The sequence below is a fragment of the Sinohyriopsis cumingii genome, unplaced genomic scaffold, assembly GCF_028554795.1.
Source record: "Sinohyriopsis cumingii isolate HCF-2022 unplaced genomic scaffold, ASM2855479v2 utg001164l, whole genome shotgun sequence".
Taxonomy (NCBI): Eukaryota; Metazoa; Mollusca; class Bivalvia; order Unionida; family Unionidae; genus Sinohyriopsis; species Sinohyriopsis cumingii.
The window spans coordinates 411774-428772 of NW_028315966.1; the positions used below are offsets into that span (position 1 = coordinate 411774).

Sequence of the window (16999 nt, forward strand, 5' to 3'; positions counted from 1 at the left end):
TACATGTGTTACCTATGACACCATTTATATGATTACATGTGTTACCTATGACACCATTTATATCATTATGTGATACATGATGTACATAACATGTCCATGGTACAGGATGCAAAGTAACATGGCCATGGTACTGGATGTAAAATAACACGGCCATGGTACAGGATGTAAAGGAACATGGCCATGGTACAGGATGTAAAATAACATTGCTATGGTACAGGATGTAAATAACATGGCCATGGTACAGGACGTAAAGTAACATGGCCATGGTACAGGATGTAAAATAACATTGCCATGGTACAGGATGTAAAATAACATGGCCATGGTACAGGATGTAAAGGAACATGGCCATGGTACAGGATGTAAAGGAACATGGCCATGGTACAGGATGTAAAATAACATGGCCATGGTACAGGATGTAAAGGAATATGGCCATGGTACATGATGTAAAGTAACATGGCCATGGTACAGGATGTAAAATAACATGGCCATGGTACAGGATGAGAAATAACATGGCCATGGCACAGAATGTAAAGTAACATGGCCATGGTACATGATGGAAAGTAACATGGCCATGGTACAGGATGAGAAATAACTGGTGTTCCCCACAGATTTTTTTTCTGACATGGTTATTTCTATGCAGCATGAACTAAACATTGTTTGTTTCCAACATAACTTTGACTGATGTGCTTATTTCTACAATGGGTTAATTAAATATGATTTGATTAACATGTTTTTTTTTTTATGTAGCATAATTCAAGGCATTCTTGATCCACAAACTTGGTTTGATGCAAAATCTATTTATACTTGCATGTGTTGTCATGCTCACAAACCAATACACTGTCAGTTATAATCTGAGTAAAGACCTTTGACTTGCAATTGATTGCAGATGCTGATTATCAACTTTTTCACTGCAGTGCAAGTATATAAAATGTTATGCAAAAATTAATTTGCACAAGTCAATGTATCCATTAAGTTCAATTAAGCATAAAAAGGCAATCAATGACCTTTCACTTGATCACAAATCTTTTGTGGTACCCCATGGTGATACAACCAACCATTCAGTAGGAGTAGCAATTATATGATTTCTAGAAGCTTGTCACTGAGGCCATATTGGAGGTCTGACTGGCACCATTTTCATGAAAGACTTTATAAAAATCACATGACAAAATCTTCATGCTGATGCAACCATCTGTTCAAGAAAAGTAACAATATCAAAATTTTCAAGATGGTGGCTTTGTTGTATGTTAGACTGGTACTGTTTTCATTTAGGACCAACTACATAAGAAGTCTGTTAGCAAAAGCACCATGACAATACAACCATCCATCCAGGAGAAGTAGTGATAAAATAAAACTTTCAAGGTGACTGTGATGGTGGCCATGGTGAATATCATATTGGCATAATTGCTATTTAGAACCAACCAAGTATATTATTAATTTTTTTTTTTTGAAAACCCCATGTGAATATGACCGTCAGTTAAGCTGTAGTAATTGCAAGGTTTTCAATGAATGTCCAGAATGTACAATTTTTATTTATCACCAACTAGACTCTGGGATAAATGTGTGTCAAGTTTGATGATAATCCTTTCAGTAGTTATGAAGCAGCAAATTGCAATATTTGCTAATGGATGGATGGATTCAGGACAAACAGACAACAGATTCTCACATAATCTCTTCTCATTCTTGACCAGTAGAGCTAAATTGCTCTTAAATCATGTCACAAACTCACCTGTGATATTGCTGTGATTATTGGCTCCACAATATCTTTATACAGTGGATAGTCTTGTTTCAGCCTCTCTTTAAATTTTTCCTGGGTCTTTTCCCACAATTCCACTTCCTGTAATATCTCTTGACCTGACCCTGTGGCCCCAGAGCAGATGTGTTGAAGTTTCGCCATCAGACTGGTCACATGAGAGGGAGAACCCACACTAGCAAGGTAATGGCTCACTTCACTGGTCAGTGAAGAATACTGTTGAGTACCAAAACATGAAATCATGAAGATTGTATTCCTATTCTGTTTCTTAATATATTGTGTTACACTCGCAAAGGTAATGACTCTGAGTTCATCATATAAGCTGAAGTCCTTTCCTATACAATACATTCATCTTTCTAACAAAATTCTATGGCTTACTGTTACATGTTTACGCTCTTACAGAAATTAACAAGACAAAAGTGAAGATAACAAGCTCTGTAAAATTTAACAAATAATTTATTGCACTAGAAAAACAAGGTAAAATGAGAAAAAAGAACTTACGGTTTTACAAATCAAATTAAAAAATAATCCAAGAATTAAAAAATAGAAGTCCTATTATTACAAAGTCCGAAAGGAATCTGAGTTCGAGTCCCGATGAAATCCAAAATGGAAGACGATGACGTCAGTTGTAACCTGTGAAGTGCTACAGTGTCAACAGCCTCTTGTTGAATCAAAGAAAATATTCCAGTTTTTGAATCCTGTACAAATTTTGATATAAATGTCCTTGTCCAAGAATTAATTTAGAGCACTAGTATTTCCAGGGAAAAGAATCACTTTTCTTAAAATAATTTGAAGAAAATAAAGTAATTAGCCCAAATCTGGTCACAACATAAAACAACTTGACTTCTCAAGTGTTAAGGCACGAATGACAATTCCTTCTCAAAATATTAATAATAAGTCCAACTACAATGCAAAAAAATTCCCTGATGGAGGTTAAGAGAAAACCAAAAGTTTGTAACAATAAACATGTTATTTTTCACCTACTCCAAGTATGGCCTTGATTCCACTAAATAAATCTTACCCTGAGAAAGAATTAATTTTTTTTTTTTAAAAGTTGTTTACTAGAACTAATACTGTTTCTGAATCAAGGTCAGGATCTAGGTCAGCATTAGATACAATGTCTCTATTAAGTTGTTTACATCAAAAATAAAAAATAAAATCCGTCAGAACTGAACTCAATTCTAGAATATCAAATCCAGTAAATAAAGTTACATTACAATAGCATTTAATGGAATAATGTTTTTTGGTAAAAACTAACAATTAAATTAAATCAAATAAGAATTAAATCAAATATACATAACATTACATAGTGTCATTATCTTCATTAACTTTGCGCTAAATCACTAGTATTACTGACTGTTAATAGTCTTATAAAGCAGCATTAGCAATACCACTTTTATATGCTAATTTGTTGATCATAAGCAATTAATATGTTTTTATTCTTTCAGTGTTCTGAGCATTCAAGGAAGCAAAAGCTATCATTTTCCTTTTTAACTTACAACTGAGGACAAATCTTTCATTGTTATGCAATAAAACATTCTTTTGTCTCTTTACATTTTTCTTCTTACCCACAACATAGCGACAACCCATCACAAATCAGAAAGAAGATGAAACTCCAATTATTTATTTTACAGCAAACTAAAAGCAAATTTGACCTCTGAAACTGACTTTCTGGTCAATCCAGTTCAACTGTATGGGTATACTGTACAAGTCCCATAGACAAAAGACACACATACCTGTGATGGCTGAGGCCTGAAGGCCAGTTGAGTGGACAGCATCTCAATGTGAGTGATGAGTTCAGTCCTTCTCTGGTAGATATGTGTGACATGAGGGTGAACCAGTCGACTTGGAACTTCCTCCAGGTTATGTCCTGTAACCAGTCTGTGATGCCCACTGTAGACTTCAATGTCTGCCATTACTTCAGCTAACTGTAAAATTATAACAAAATTCATAACTATTGCAAGAAGACATTGTAACATCTTGGATTTGGACCAAATGATTATAAGTACTAAACATGGGGTTAAATTCTTATATAAATTTCTTTGCATGACAAAATGGATGAAACATTGCATCAACAGTACTGAATGATAAAAATTATGATGGTGATGACGATTCAGAAAAAGAAACATTTATGTACCCCAAAAATACATTTGAAATGCTGTCTTTAGCATTTTGCAATTAAAGATGAGCTTCAATGCTTATAATTTATTATTTCAGAGTATACCTTTTGTGCATTTCTTGAGCATTTATGTTTGTCTCCAGATTTGTTATCCTTCAAAATTTCATTATTTACTATGCATGCATTTCTTAATTACCTCACTGTAAATTCTCTACCATCATCATTTTCCAAGCATCCATCTTTAGTCATGAGTTTTATCCTCTACATTTGTCTACAAATGCATTTATAGTTTGTTTACAAGCAACAAACCATCAAAAGTCATATCTAGATGCAAAATGCAATTCACCTAACAAAAGGCAGTATGTGCATGATCTGCAGAGCTTTGCTGGTGACAAGAAGTGTCCATGGATGGAGAGATGGAGTGACAGACATGAAACTGAAATTCAGTGTCTAATAATCAAGCAAACTTGTGTTCTGTTATTTTAAGTTGGCCGAATGGTGTTTAACATCACTGTTATTTATACAGGCTGATTGGTGTTTAGTGTCACTTATATATACTGGCTGATTAGTATTTAATGTCACTATTATTTATACTGGCTGATTAGTAATTAATAACAGTGCTATTTATACTGGCTGATTAGTAATTAATATCAATGTTATTTATACTGGCTGATTAGTAATTAATGTCACTGTTATTTATAATGGCTGATTAGTAATTAATGTCACTATTATTTATTCTGGCTGATTAGTAATTAATAACAATGTTATTTATACTGGCTGATTAGTAATTAATATCGATGTTATTTATACTGGCTGATTAGTAATTAATGTCACTGTTACTGATATGGCTGATTGGTATTTAATATCAATGTTATTTATACTGGCTGATTAGTATATCATATCAGTGTTATTTATACTGGCTGATTAGCAATTAATATCAATGTTATTTATACAGGCTGATTAGTAATTAATGTCACAGTTATTGATATGTCTGGTTGGTATTTAATGTCACTGTTATTTATACTGGCTGATTAGTACTTAATGTTACTCTTATTTATACAAATTGATTAGTAACTGATGTCACAGTTCTTTATACTGGTTGATTAGTAATTAATATCAATGTTATTTATACTGGCTGATTAGTAATTAATATCAATGTTATTTATACTGGCTGATTAGTAATTAATATCAATGTTATTTATACTGGCTGATTAGTAATTAATATCAATGTTATTTATACTGGCTGATTAGTAATTAATATCAATGTTATTTATACAGGCTGATTAGTAATTAATATCAATGTTATTTATACTGGCTGATTAGTAATTAATATCAATGTTATTTATACTGGTTGATTAGTAATTAATATCAATGTTATTTATACTGGCTGATTAGTAATTAATATAAATGTTATTTACACTGGCTGATTAGTAATTGATGTCACTGCTATTGATATGGCTGATTGGTATTTATGTCACTCTTATTTATGTACTGGCTGATTGGTATTTAATGTCACTCTTATTTATGTACTGGCTGATTGGTATTTAATGCCACTTTCAGCATTTTATTTGGCTGTATCATGCCAAGAAAATGGGAGACAAGTATCTGGCTCGGGTGGGTATCAAACCTGTGACCCATGGATAACCAGTCCAATGCTCTACCAATTGAGTTGCCGCACTCCTTCTGTGGCATAAAAATAAACAAACATCTTTAATAAAAGGTCTGAAGCATGCACAAATAGGCATACAGACAGACAGACACACTATCATATACATATGTAAATCTAACCTCTTCCTTCATATTTTCCATCTTGATGTTTTTCTTTTCCACAGGGTCCACAGGCCCTTTAGGGACCAGCAGCTGAAACAGAACAAGCCCCACCCTAATCCACATGGCTCCTAGCTCAAACAGGTCATGTGATGTCCCCTGGGTCATCAAGTCCTGTAACACATCCACCAGGAACTTGGTAATGAACCCTGTCGCATCTCCAGCCAATAGATGGCTAGCCAGAAACTCCCTCAGATAAGAGGTGGGACACATCCCAACTTGATCCATGTCTGTGAGGGACTGGAACACATCTTTCAAAAGGGACTCATAGGTACAGAAACCCTCGGGTGTGATTAAGGGCTTCAGCTTCTCCAAGAGGTATTGTACAGTCTGGCTTAAACAACTGACCTCCAAATTTCTGAAACATATATTATTATAAATCATTGAGTTTAACCAATATTTTTGTCCATGTCACTCTAATGAAATACACGAGGCTCAAGTGGGTCTTTGAGTACTCACCTGGCTGACCTACGCCTAATAGTTAATGCAAGAGCAACTGACCAACAATTCTGACTATGCAGGATGCACGCTCAAGACATTTCTTTCAATACTGTTAATTGAATCTATTATAAAAACAACTGTTTCATGGTTGATCCAGTTTGTATGGCTTCACTCAGATCTGATGTCCCATCAACATCATTTGTCAAATATTTAAATTCTGTAAAGTATTTTGGGTAGAAAAGATGTTTAAATGTTTCTGTTTTTAGAGATGTGCCCCATATTTAATGATGGATCAGCACTGTTTTTATAACTGTGCAAGGACTTTAATCTATGACACTCACTGTCAAATCTGGTCAAATCTAGTTAAGGGGGGTGTTGGATACAAATTATTAAAGGTTCTCTTTACATAGTAGCAGTGACAGGTGAAATTGAAAATCATCTGGAAAAATCTCATAGAACATAGTTATAATTAAATTATTATTTTGGGGTTTAATACCATTTCTCAGTGCAAGATAGGCTATACATGCCGGACAGCATAATTGGTGGAGGAAGAATCTGGGAAAGTCTGGTAAAAACCACTAACCCATGGGATGCTACTGGCACTATTTCTCACATACCCACATCTGCCAAGACCGAGACTCATAGCTGCAGACATTGGTGAGATGGTAGTGATCGGTAAAGTCTAGTGCTTTAGACCACACCACCACCTTGAGCCATTCTCTACATCCGGAGTACAGAGCAAAACCAGTTAACAAATAAGTAGCAATTAAAAGTCTGGTTGTTTACTTTGAAAGTTTAATGAATTCTTGCCCAGAAAACTCTGCATTTATTAGTTTTGAAAGAAGAAAAATATTGTTTTGACACTATGGTCTTAAACTAATTAACAGAAAACAGCAAAAACTAGCACATTTTGTATAATTCAAAAAATAATTTATTTCCCTAGAATTCAAAATGAAACTTTAAATTTAACTTTCAGTATTGTGAGTTAATCTTGAATAGTCCTAAAAGTTATATCAAAAGTCCAAAAGTACAGAGTTCTGATTTATTTTCAGTGGAGATCTGAATGAATTCAATTCTGAATGTGCTGATGTAACAATTGCAAGGAATGTGGAAATGTGTTAACAGTCCTGAGGTATTGCAATGATATCATTCAAAATGGCCTTGAATGAATTCACAGTAATCCCAAAATAGTGATATAGTCCATTAAGTATTAATGAGCACCTTATAATTCCAGTGAATAATTTAAATAAATAAATCCTCTCCAATAAAAACTGAATACACAAGAAGACTGAATCCACTTCAGATGTTAACGTAGGAATGAGTAATTCTGAAGTAAACAACATTTAAATAAAAAGCTAAGACATAGCAACAGAAACAGAAAGAGGGTCATTTTCTCATGAAGTTCGTAAACAATTTCGAAAACATTCTTAATTTATAAACAAAACTAAACCTTGAACTCAACATCTGTAATCACGTTTACCTCCAAGTAAAAGTGATCTTAAAATATATCCTGAAATCACAGACAAGCATTAGCTATGTAACATGTTGTTTACCAAAATAAAAAAAATCTGAGTAGTCAGATAGACCCTATACTAATCAATTACTGACCAAATTCACACAACATACAGACATACATAACATATAACCATGATGAAATGCCAATGCATAATACAAATATATTTTGTATAAATATATTTAACAATATACCAGATATAACACATCTATGGAAATCTCAACATTTTAGTTCTGCATTCACTACATTTGATCCGCATGAGAAATGACACAAAGGATTGATAAAGGTAGGGCTTGAAATTACACGAGCTATTCCATGAACATCATTGATCTTTTAGTGCATTACTTTTTAAATCAGTGTGAACCTGGTATCAATGGAATTTACATTAAATATCTAGAAAGTTTTCATGGCAACTGAGACAAAGATTTAAAATTATTTTAGCTGATGGAAGTTAATGATCACATTAAATATTTATTGCTGACCAAATGAAACAAACTTTGTCTCCATTGAAAGGTCTTCTTAGACTATCTTTGCAAACATAAGTTCTATAAAATAATTAAGTAGTCAAGAAGCCTGAAAATTAAAAGAAATTTAAATATTATTTTCATGGAGAAAAAATAAACTGTTTCCAAAATATGCTAAAAAAATGATAGTACCAGCCAGACATCATAAAAAGTCTTTTGGTAAAGTTTTCAAGCAATTCTCTAAGTCATTAGGGAGTTTAGTGCTAATGAACGTCTGGTGACATACGACAAACTATTCCATAAGCTCATGTGTGCTATGACTAATAGAGCTAAAAAAAAATGGATAAAAATTAAGTCATTCTAATTTAAAATAAATACATTTTTACCTACATGAATTCATATAGCCACTGGGATAATTTCATAAAGTTAACCTTTTGATTTACATGTTCCTGATTCAAAGAACAATACATTTGCAATACTATTATACACATATAGTACAGGTTTATAAAATTTCAACATCCCACCAATGACAAATGTCATGGGTGTAGCTAGAAAAATAACAGGTTACCTGGCTTGGAAAGCAGAGCTAGAAAATATGTTAGCATGGGTCCATAGCTGAGAAGAAACATGATTCAGTTGAATTATCCTCTCTTTGTACTTCTTCAGTGAAGAATGGAAGGCTATATGATACATTTCCTCCTTTTTATTTTTCTTGTCCACTCTATCTTCATGTGTTGACAACAGTGACAGCAAAATATAGGACAACACTGCCTGATGCATTGTTACTGGAGCCTAAAAATAGTAAAATGTATGGAGGTCAGACAAGAGCAGAGTTTTCTGAAAGCCGGTACTTTGAAACAAGGATTTTCCTCAACATAGACACTAGGGATCTTAGTTCTGTGCAAGCCACTTTGACCTGCATTTTAAACAGAGCAGTAGTGTATTCATTAAGCATATACCAGTATGCACATGCAAAAGTCATGATGGGGTAAGGAAGAGGAACATCATTTAACACTTAATGCCATGGAAGATCACACCCAAACATAAAATTTAACATTATTCGTCAAAGTAATGCCATGGAAGATCACATCCAAACACAAAATTTAACATTATTTGTCAAAGTAATGCCATGTAAGATACACACCCAAACACAAAATTTAACATTATTCGTCAAAGTAATGCCACGGAAGATACACATCCAAACACAAAATTTAACATTATTCATCAAAGTGATGCCATCGAAAATACACACCCAAACACAAAATTTAACACTTATGATCAAAGTAATGACAATAACAGTACTAAATGTCATATGGGGCACAAGCTCTTAAACACTTTTTGTGCAATGATGCTGAAAATTTCAAAATCTTTTGTCTTGTACCATATGTGGGGTGTTACAATATATACCCTGGACCATGGGAGGGCACTTTAAAAATTGAGGATTTACCCACATGCACAATTTAGGAATTTGTTTTATTTCTTATTAGAACTCAGAAATCTCTAGAGAACCCCAGCAAACAATTTTATTTTCAAATATATCTTTCCAGCATGCCATACTGCAGTCAAGACATGCTGCTCTGCACTGAAATCACGAACACCATACACAGTGAACTGGGTCTTAGAGTCTATGCTGCTTTGCACTGACATTATGAACACCATACACAGTGAACTGGGTCTTAAGTCGATGCTGCTTTGCACCGACATTATGAACACCATACACAGTGAACTGGGTCTTAACTCTATGCTGCTTTGAACCAACATTATGAACACCATACACAGTGAACTGGGTCTTAAGTCTATGCTGCTTTGCACTGACATTATGAACACCATACACAGTGAACTGGGTCTTAAGTCTATGCTGCTTTGCACTAACATTATGAACACCATACACACTGAACTGGGTCTTAAGTCTATGCTGCTCTGCACCGACATTATGAACACCATACACAGTGAACTGGGTCTTAAGTCTATGCTGCTTTGCACCGACATTATGAAAACCATATATAGTGAATATAGTGAACTGGGTCTTAAGTCTAAATGCTTTACACTGACATTATGAACACCATACACAGTGAACTGGGTCTTAAGTCTATGCTGCTTTGCACCGACATTATGAAAACCATATATAGTGAATATAGTGAACTGGATCTTAGGTCTATGCTGCTTTACACTGACATTATGAACACCATACACAGTGAACTGGGTCTTAAGTCTATGCTGCTTTGCACCGACATTATGAAAACCATATATAGTGAATATAGTGAACTGGGTCTTAAGTCTAAATGCTTTGCACTGACATCATGCACACCATACACAGAGAACTGGGTCTTAGGTCTATGCTGCTTTGCACTGACATCATGAACACCATATATAGTGAACTGGGTCTCAAGTCTGTGCTGATCTATTTGGTGGACATTTAACTAATTAATTTACTTGAATCTTTGGGGATGAAATAAAACCTAGCTTTAATCAACAGATTATTCTGAAAAATACAAGAGTTTGAGTGGTATTGAGATCAATGATTTTTACTTCAATTTAGAACTATTCTGTACTGTAGGTTTTCTTTTATAAACGATGATAAAGAACAAGGAATTTTCAGGATGAAATGTTTTACATCATTCAGCAATTAGTTTTTTATGCATCAACATTGTTATGACCGTTATGTCTCACATAAAGTTTAAATCAAACAAAAGAATATCCTCACCAATTCCTGGCCTGCTGAGGCATCTGTCTGTGTGTCAGGACCAGGTCGCTGATCATGTGACCATGTCAGCCATCGATCTGGATAGTGTGTAGCCATAGAGACCCTCTGCTGATCAAGGAAAAATCCTAGCTGGTCAGCCAGGCTGCTCTCCTGAAATAGGAAAGAGAAAATATTGTCAGGCTTCATACACCAATGATAATTCTGTGTTGGTTCTTTGTAAAACATGCATCCCATCAGTTACCTCAATTAAGCTGTAACACTGTAACATAATCACTGGAGCATGGAAAGTATATCAATATGAACAATTTTTACCTGTGGTGGGCAGTACTCTCTAGGATAAATATAACTATCAGGGTTCATGGCAAAAAGCACAGAAGTGTCGGAGAAACTGAGTTAGAATGATCCATATGCACGAACTTAACACACCTGCAGGAGTGAGAAATGTAGGTCACTATGATTTACTTTTATCTGTGTTTAATTAAACCCATCAAGATCAATATACCCATTAAGTTTCAGAATTGTAAATACACCTGCATCAGACAAAATTAACTAAATTCAAACATTTAATGTAATTGTTCAGTGTGAAAAATAGATTACTGTGATCTGCTTTTGCACATATTTCTAGTACCCTCCACTATGAATATACTCTTAATGTTTCCTTATTGTGTAAGAATCATAAAATATTTTATGATAATGAACACCCTTACATTGTAAGAATAGTGAAATATTGTACGATATTGAACACCTTCATATTGCACACACATGCACGACACGTGTACCTAATAGCAGTATCGTGTATTAGGAACTACTTTGAAAACAAATCAAGTACACTCATGTAGTAGATGCTTTACATTTTGGATGTTTAAATTTGTTTCTGAATGAACTAAAACAGTTGTTTCGTGGACTGCTACATACCAGCTGCTTTGCAATATTCCGCATAAACATTTCTGATACAATGTTCTAGATTTATGCTAGTGGTAGATGCCAGGTAAGGTCATAAAATTGCTGGGGTCCCTACAAACAGCATGCAAGTGATAAGGCCTTCTTTAGCTGACAATAAGAATGGCAAAAATTATTCTTACAGTTTTACATCCTGAATTTACTCAGAATGTACTTTCTTAGTTATACAAATCTGAATTACATGAGCCATGTCAAGGGTTCTAAAGCTTGACTACACATATCGAAATTGTACTGTAATTTTGACTACTTTCCTAGTGCAATAACATCCTCCTTACTGCACTAAAAATGAAATAAACATTATATTCCATAGTGTCTTTTTCATAACTACAATTGAAAGAGTTCATATTTTTCTCCCATTATGATTTCAAACATTCAATGGCAGAACAGAAACACACATGTAGTTGAGTCAAGACACTGCTCCCTCACTGCTCAAATCTAATGTACTTCAAGTAGAATTGACACAGATAAATCCAGTCCATAATCACAAAATTTAGTAGAATCGACAAAAATTCCAAAATCTATTTATTCAAGACAAAATGGAAAAGTGGCTGCAATGCGCATTCATTCTCAATATGACTCTAAATTTCAATTTTAAGTAAACCAAAATAATAATTTCTTTCAAAAGTGATGTTGATCATGCAACTAAGTTATGTGCTCACTAATATTGTAGCTGTGTTCTGATGAATCTGTGCTTGCATCTTTAGTTTGGAATACAGCATAAATTCAGTTACTTTGCTTCTTGTAGTGCATATTCATATATATAAATATCCCTTAGGTAGAATAAGAAAATGAACCTATAATAGAAAGGTTACTGCATTTGTATGGGAAAAAATGAGCAAGTTTTTCAGATTGGTATAATGCATTCCCAAAGTCGTGCACTATATATATCCCAAAAAAATTAGTTCATATTTTCCCATACAAATGTAGTAACCTATAAATATAACTGTGTCAGATCAACCGATCTAAATACCTCATGACAACAAAACAATAACACAGTCATAAAAGTCATCTAAAAGGGTTGCTTTATATCAGGGGTCTAAAAACCCCAGCCCAGATTTGGCCCTCAAACATGTTCTAACTGGCTCTCAGGGCAAATTAAAACAACACAGAAATCAGGCCCATGAACAGTAATTATATTAGAAAAATTAGTGTTTGGGGCCCTCAAGTGGTCTTAGAAAAAAAGTTGGGCACCCCTGCTTTACACGGATTTCATTTTTTTCAACTTGAAATTATTTTTCACACAAATCACATACCAAATAAACATAATGAACTGGAATAAGGGCAAGTAATGATAAAGCAGTCAAACAAAAATTTGTTCCAAACCCTGATGTTATTCTTTCCATTACTAGCAAGAACTAGACAAATGGTAAGCAATATGCTCACACAAATATACTCCACCTCTCCTGCATCCCACCTCTACCTCCAAATATCTACTGAAACAATGAGTGCATAACTCTTCCATAAATAGCGAAAGAAAGAATGACCAGTCAACAAGCATATCTTTTGCTGATGAACTTAATTTTCAAAGCAATTCACTGTAAATTGCAAGAGTTGTTGCATACTCAAAACTATCATGTATACTGCACTGAGCTGTAACATTTAAAAGGGCAGTCCATGAAAAAACTAATATAAGCTTTATTCAACGATTCTATCACTTATTTGTCCTTTGGCTGAATGCAGAGCTGCAGGACATTTACCCAATCAAAAATTCTGACAGCACAGAGAACTGCCAATATGTGCATCTTCAGATTATTATCATAATACAAAGTTTCATAGCTACACACAGAAACCAGTCAAGTGAACTGTATTCACAATCAAAGCCATGTAATATGGCAGGCTCAAAGTCAAAAACAGCAATAACACTAAGAAAATATGTGGAACACATTGATTTCTTAATTGCTGACCATAACATCAAGTTTCATGGCTTCAATCTGTTAGACTAGTTGTATTCGCAAGATTCTGTCTTGTACACCATCCAGTCGAAGGCAAAAAAGGTAATAACCCTAGCATGATGTGCAGAAGCGAAGTGTTTGCTTGGATGCTGACCATAACATATACACAGTAATCCTTCAAATCTCTGAGACCATTTGTGTTTCAAATATATGACATACAGTGTATTCAGCCACAATGCAAAAAGAGCAATAACTCCCACGCACACAAACTGCAGGATGTGCAGATGATGACCATAACAATTAGCAAGTTCCACTGACATCTGAGGCAAGCTGTGCTCACAGGAATTTGTTGTACACTGCATTTAGCTGCAAGTAACCAAAAAACAATACGATATTTCTTATCAAAATGCAGGACAAATAAGACTGGTCATTATGTACCGCTTCAGGTGATGCAGTTATGTATATTTGATTTAATTTATATTTGATTTAATTTAATTGTTTGTTAGTTTTAAAATTTTTTATTCCATTACATGCTATTGTAATGTAAGTTTATTTACTGGATTTGACTATTCCCAGAAATTCATTTTCCAGAAATTCAGTTCAGTTTTTCATAAACACTAATAATCAGAACTTTGTATCTAATGCTGACTTAGTTCCGGACCTTGATTCATGAGCTGAAGTAAACAACTTTTTAAAATTATTTGTATTCCTTCTTAGATTAGTTTCACAAAGTACTTGAAGTAAGTGACAAATAACATGTTTTACCAAAAGTTTGACCTACATCTGGGCATCTGTTTTGTGCCGTAACCAGATTTTATATTGATGTATTGAAATATAATTTTATTCTTACCTTAACACTTGAGACATCAAAGTGTTTTTTGTTGTGACCAGTTTGAGTTTAATTTTTAATTTTTCTTCAAACTTTTGGATTCTAAGAGATTATTTTCCCCTGGAAATACTTGTGCTCTAAATTATTTCTTGGACAAAGACAGTTATCAAAATTTACAGAATTCAAACACTGTAACATTATTTTCTGTGATTCAACAAAGAACTGTTGACACATCAGTACTATGATGACTACAACATATGTCATTACCTTCCATTTTGGATTTCATTGGGATTCATACTCAGTTTCATTCAAACATTTTATTACTAGGACTTCTATTTTTTAATTCTTGGATTATTCTTGGAATTTTTTTTGGATTTGATTCTTAAAACCATAAGTTATTTTTCTCATTTTTACCTTGTTTCCTAATGAAATAAATTATTTGTTAAATTATACAAAGCTTGTCTGCACCTTTTCTTGTTACTGTTTAAAAGAGCCTAAACACATAACAATGATGATAATGGACAGATGAATAGGAGAATTCCTAAAAAATAAATAAAAAATATGCAATGTGTACAGAAGGACATGAAAATTCCTAACAAAAAATAAAAATATGTACAATAAAGTTCACTGAATAAATTTCTGAACCACACCAAATAAGAATGCAAGATTCTTTTCTCTGTTTGATTTTAAGTATCATAATTCTTCAAACTGAACGAAGCTTGACACATACAGTACCTGCAGATTCTTGCAAAACTGGACCAAAGCTGGTGAGAGCGATGTAAACTGAATATAGAAATGTACTGCAGATGAAATCCTGTCAGTCATTCCTCTTTGCTGATTCCCTCCACTGAGTAAGCTCCATTTTGATAGCATTGCTATATAGTCAAACAAGGGCCACAGACACAGCTGCCTGACAGGAAGTGAGTCTGGGCACTGGTCTTCAAAATATGTTTCAGACTGGATACTCTGATCAGCAGAATCAGTCTCCATTGTGTCCCAGTCTGTGGGCTGAAGTCCTAGCTTGGACAACAAAGTACTTAGTGCTGATATGCTTTCTTCTATAAAACCTGTAATATTTTGAGAATGACCATCTTAAATTAAGAATAATTTGCAATTTAAGATGCATACAGAAAATTTAAGTGTGAAGGTTACATTATAATCATGTGAAATAAACTGTTCCCTAATTTCATACAATCCTTCATGAATACATTAAAATGTGCAAATTGTATACAGGTTTTCTGGCAAAACTGTAACTATCAACTAGTTTGAAAGTGGTGTACATATTTATGTCAATTTTTGTGCTTGACTTTCATGTCTTCTGATAGATATGTACATATTGTATAAACTCACCTACAAGTCAAGTTCAACGGCAAACTACGAAGACCCAGATCTGTCACTGCATAACACACTAGCAGATATGGGTCCATGCAATTTATTAAGAGCACTCATTAGAACAAAAAAAACCATACACCCTTACCTGCCAGTGCATTAAGCGACAGCAGATCAGGGTATATGGTATTTGCAGTTGGACTCAACTTGTACGCAAAATGTATGGTTTTACCATGGCAACAAGAAAATAATAACATAAATACGTGACATAAATCTTGTATCCCCCCCAGCTGGCTAGTAATTCTGGAATTTATTCCAATGCTTCCTGTATCTTGTTCAGCTAAATTGTAACCAAAGTTACACTAGCAGCAATTGATGGTGTCTACTATCTAAATATTTTCTAACATATTATTCTGTAAAATGTGTAATTCAAAATTGACTATAGCAATGCAAAAGAAGCCCACAATAATGAAGTAGTTAAGTCCAGAAATGCCAACAATGTTATGTACCAAGGTCCATAACTACCAACCATGCCATCATGTACCAAGGTCCATAACTGCCAACCATGCTATCATGTACCAAGGTCCATAACTGCCAACCATGCTATCATGTACCAAGGTCCATAACTGCCAACCATGCTATCATGTACCAAGGTCCATAACTACCAACCATGCCATCATGTACCAGGGTCCATAGCTGCCAACCGTGCCATCATGTACCAAGGCCCATAACTGCCAAACATGCTATGTACTGGGGTTCACAACTGCCAACTGTGATTTGTATAGAGGTCATAACTGACAACCATGTTAAGTACTGGGTTGAAAACTGACATTCATGTTATGTACTGAGGTCCAAAATTGACATCCATGTTATGTATTGAGGTCCATAACTGACAGCATTGTTATGTATCTGGGTCAATAACTGACATCCATGTTATGTATCTGGGTCAATAACTGACATCCATGTTATGTTGTTGTTGTTGTTGTAGGATTTAATGCCATTTTTCAGCACACGATAGGCCATACATGGCAACCAGTATTAATGGTAGAGGAAGAACCCGGGAAAACCCTGGAAAGAACCACCTACCCATGAGAAGCTTCTGGCAAGCTTTCTCACATACCCACATTAGCCGAATCATCCATGTTATGGATCTGGGTCCAAAACTGACATC

The 16999-nt window shown here is 34.3% G+C and overlaps 1 protein-coding gene across 2 annotated transcripts in view; it reads right to left on the reverse strand.

The window, feature by feature from the left end:
• LOC149772822 (midasin-like) overlaps nucleotides 1–16999 on the reverse strand; it is a 270606-nt gene that overhangs the window by 106135 nt on the left and 147472 nt on the right. For both annotated transcript variants that reach the window (XM_089947241.1, XM_089947240.1), the window contains exons 55-60: nucleotides 15235–15566; nucleotides 10819–10968; nucleotides 8683–8906; nucleotides 5658–6054; nucleotides 3487–3678; nucleotides 1727–1966 (exon numbers count right to left, since the gene is read on the reverse strand). In XM_089947241.1, coding sequence (XP_089803367.1) covers nucleotides 1727–1966; nucleotides 3487–3678; nucleotides 5658–6054; nucleotides 8683–8906; nucleotides 10819–10968; nucleotides 15235–15566 — 1535 coding nt within the window. The remainder of the gene's footprint in view (nucleotides 1–1726; nucleotides 1967–3486; nucleotides 3679–5657; nucleotides 6055–8682; nucleotides 8907–10818; nucleotides 10969–15234; nucleotides 15567–16999) is intronic.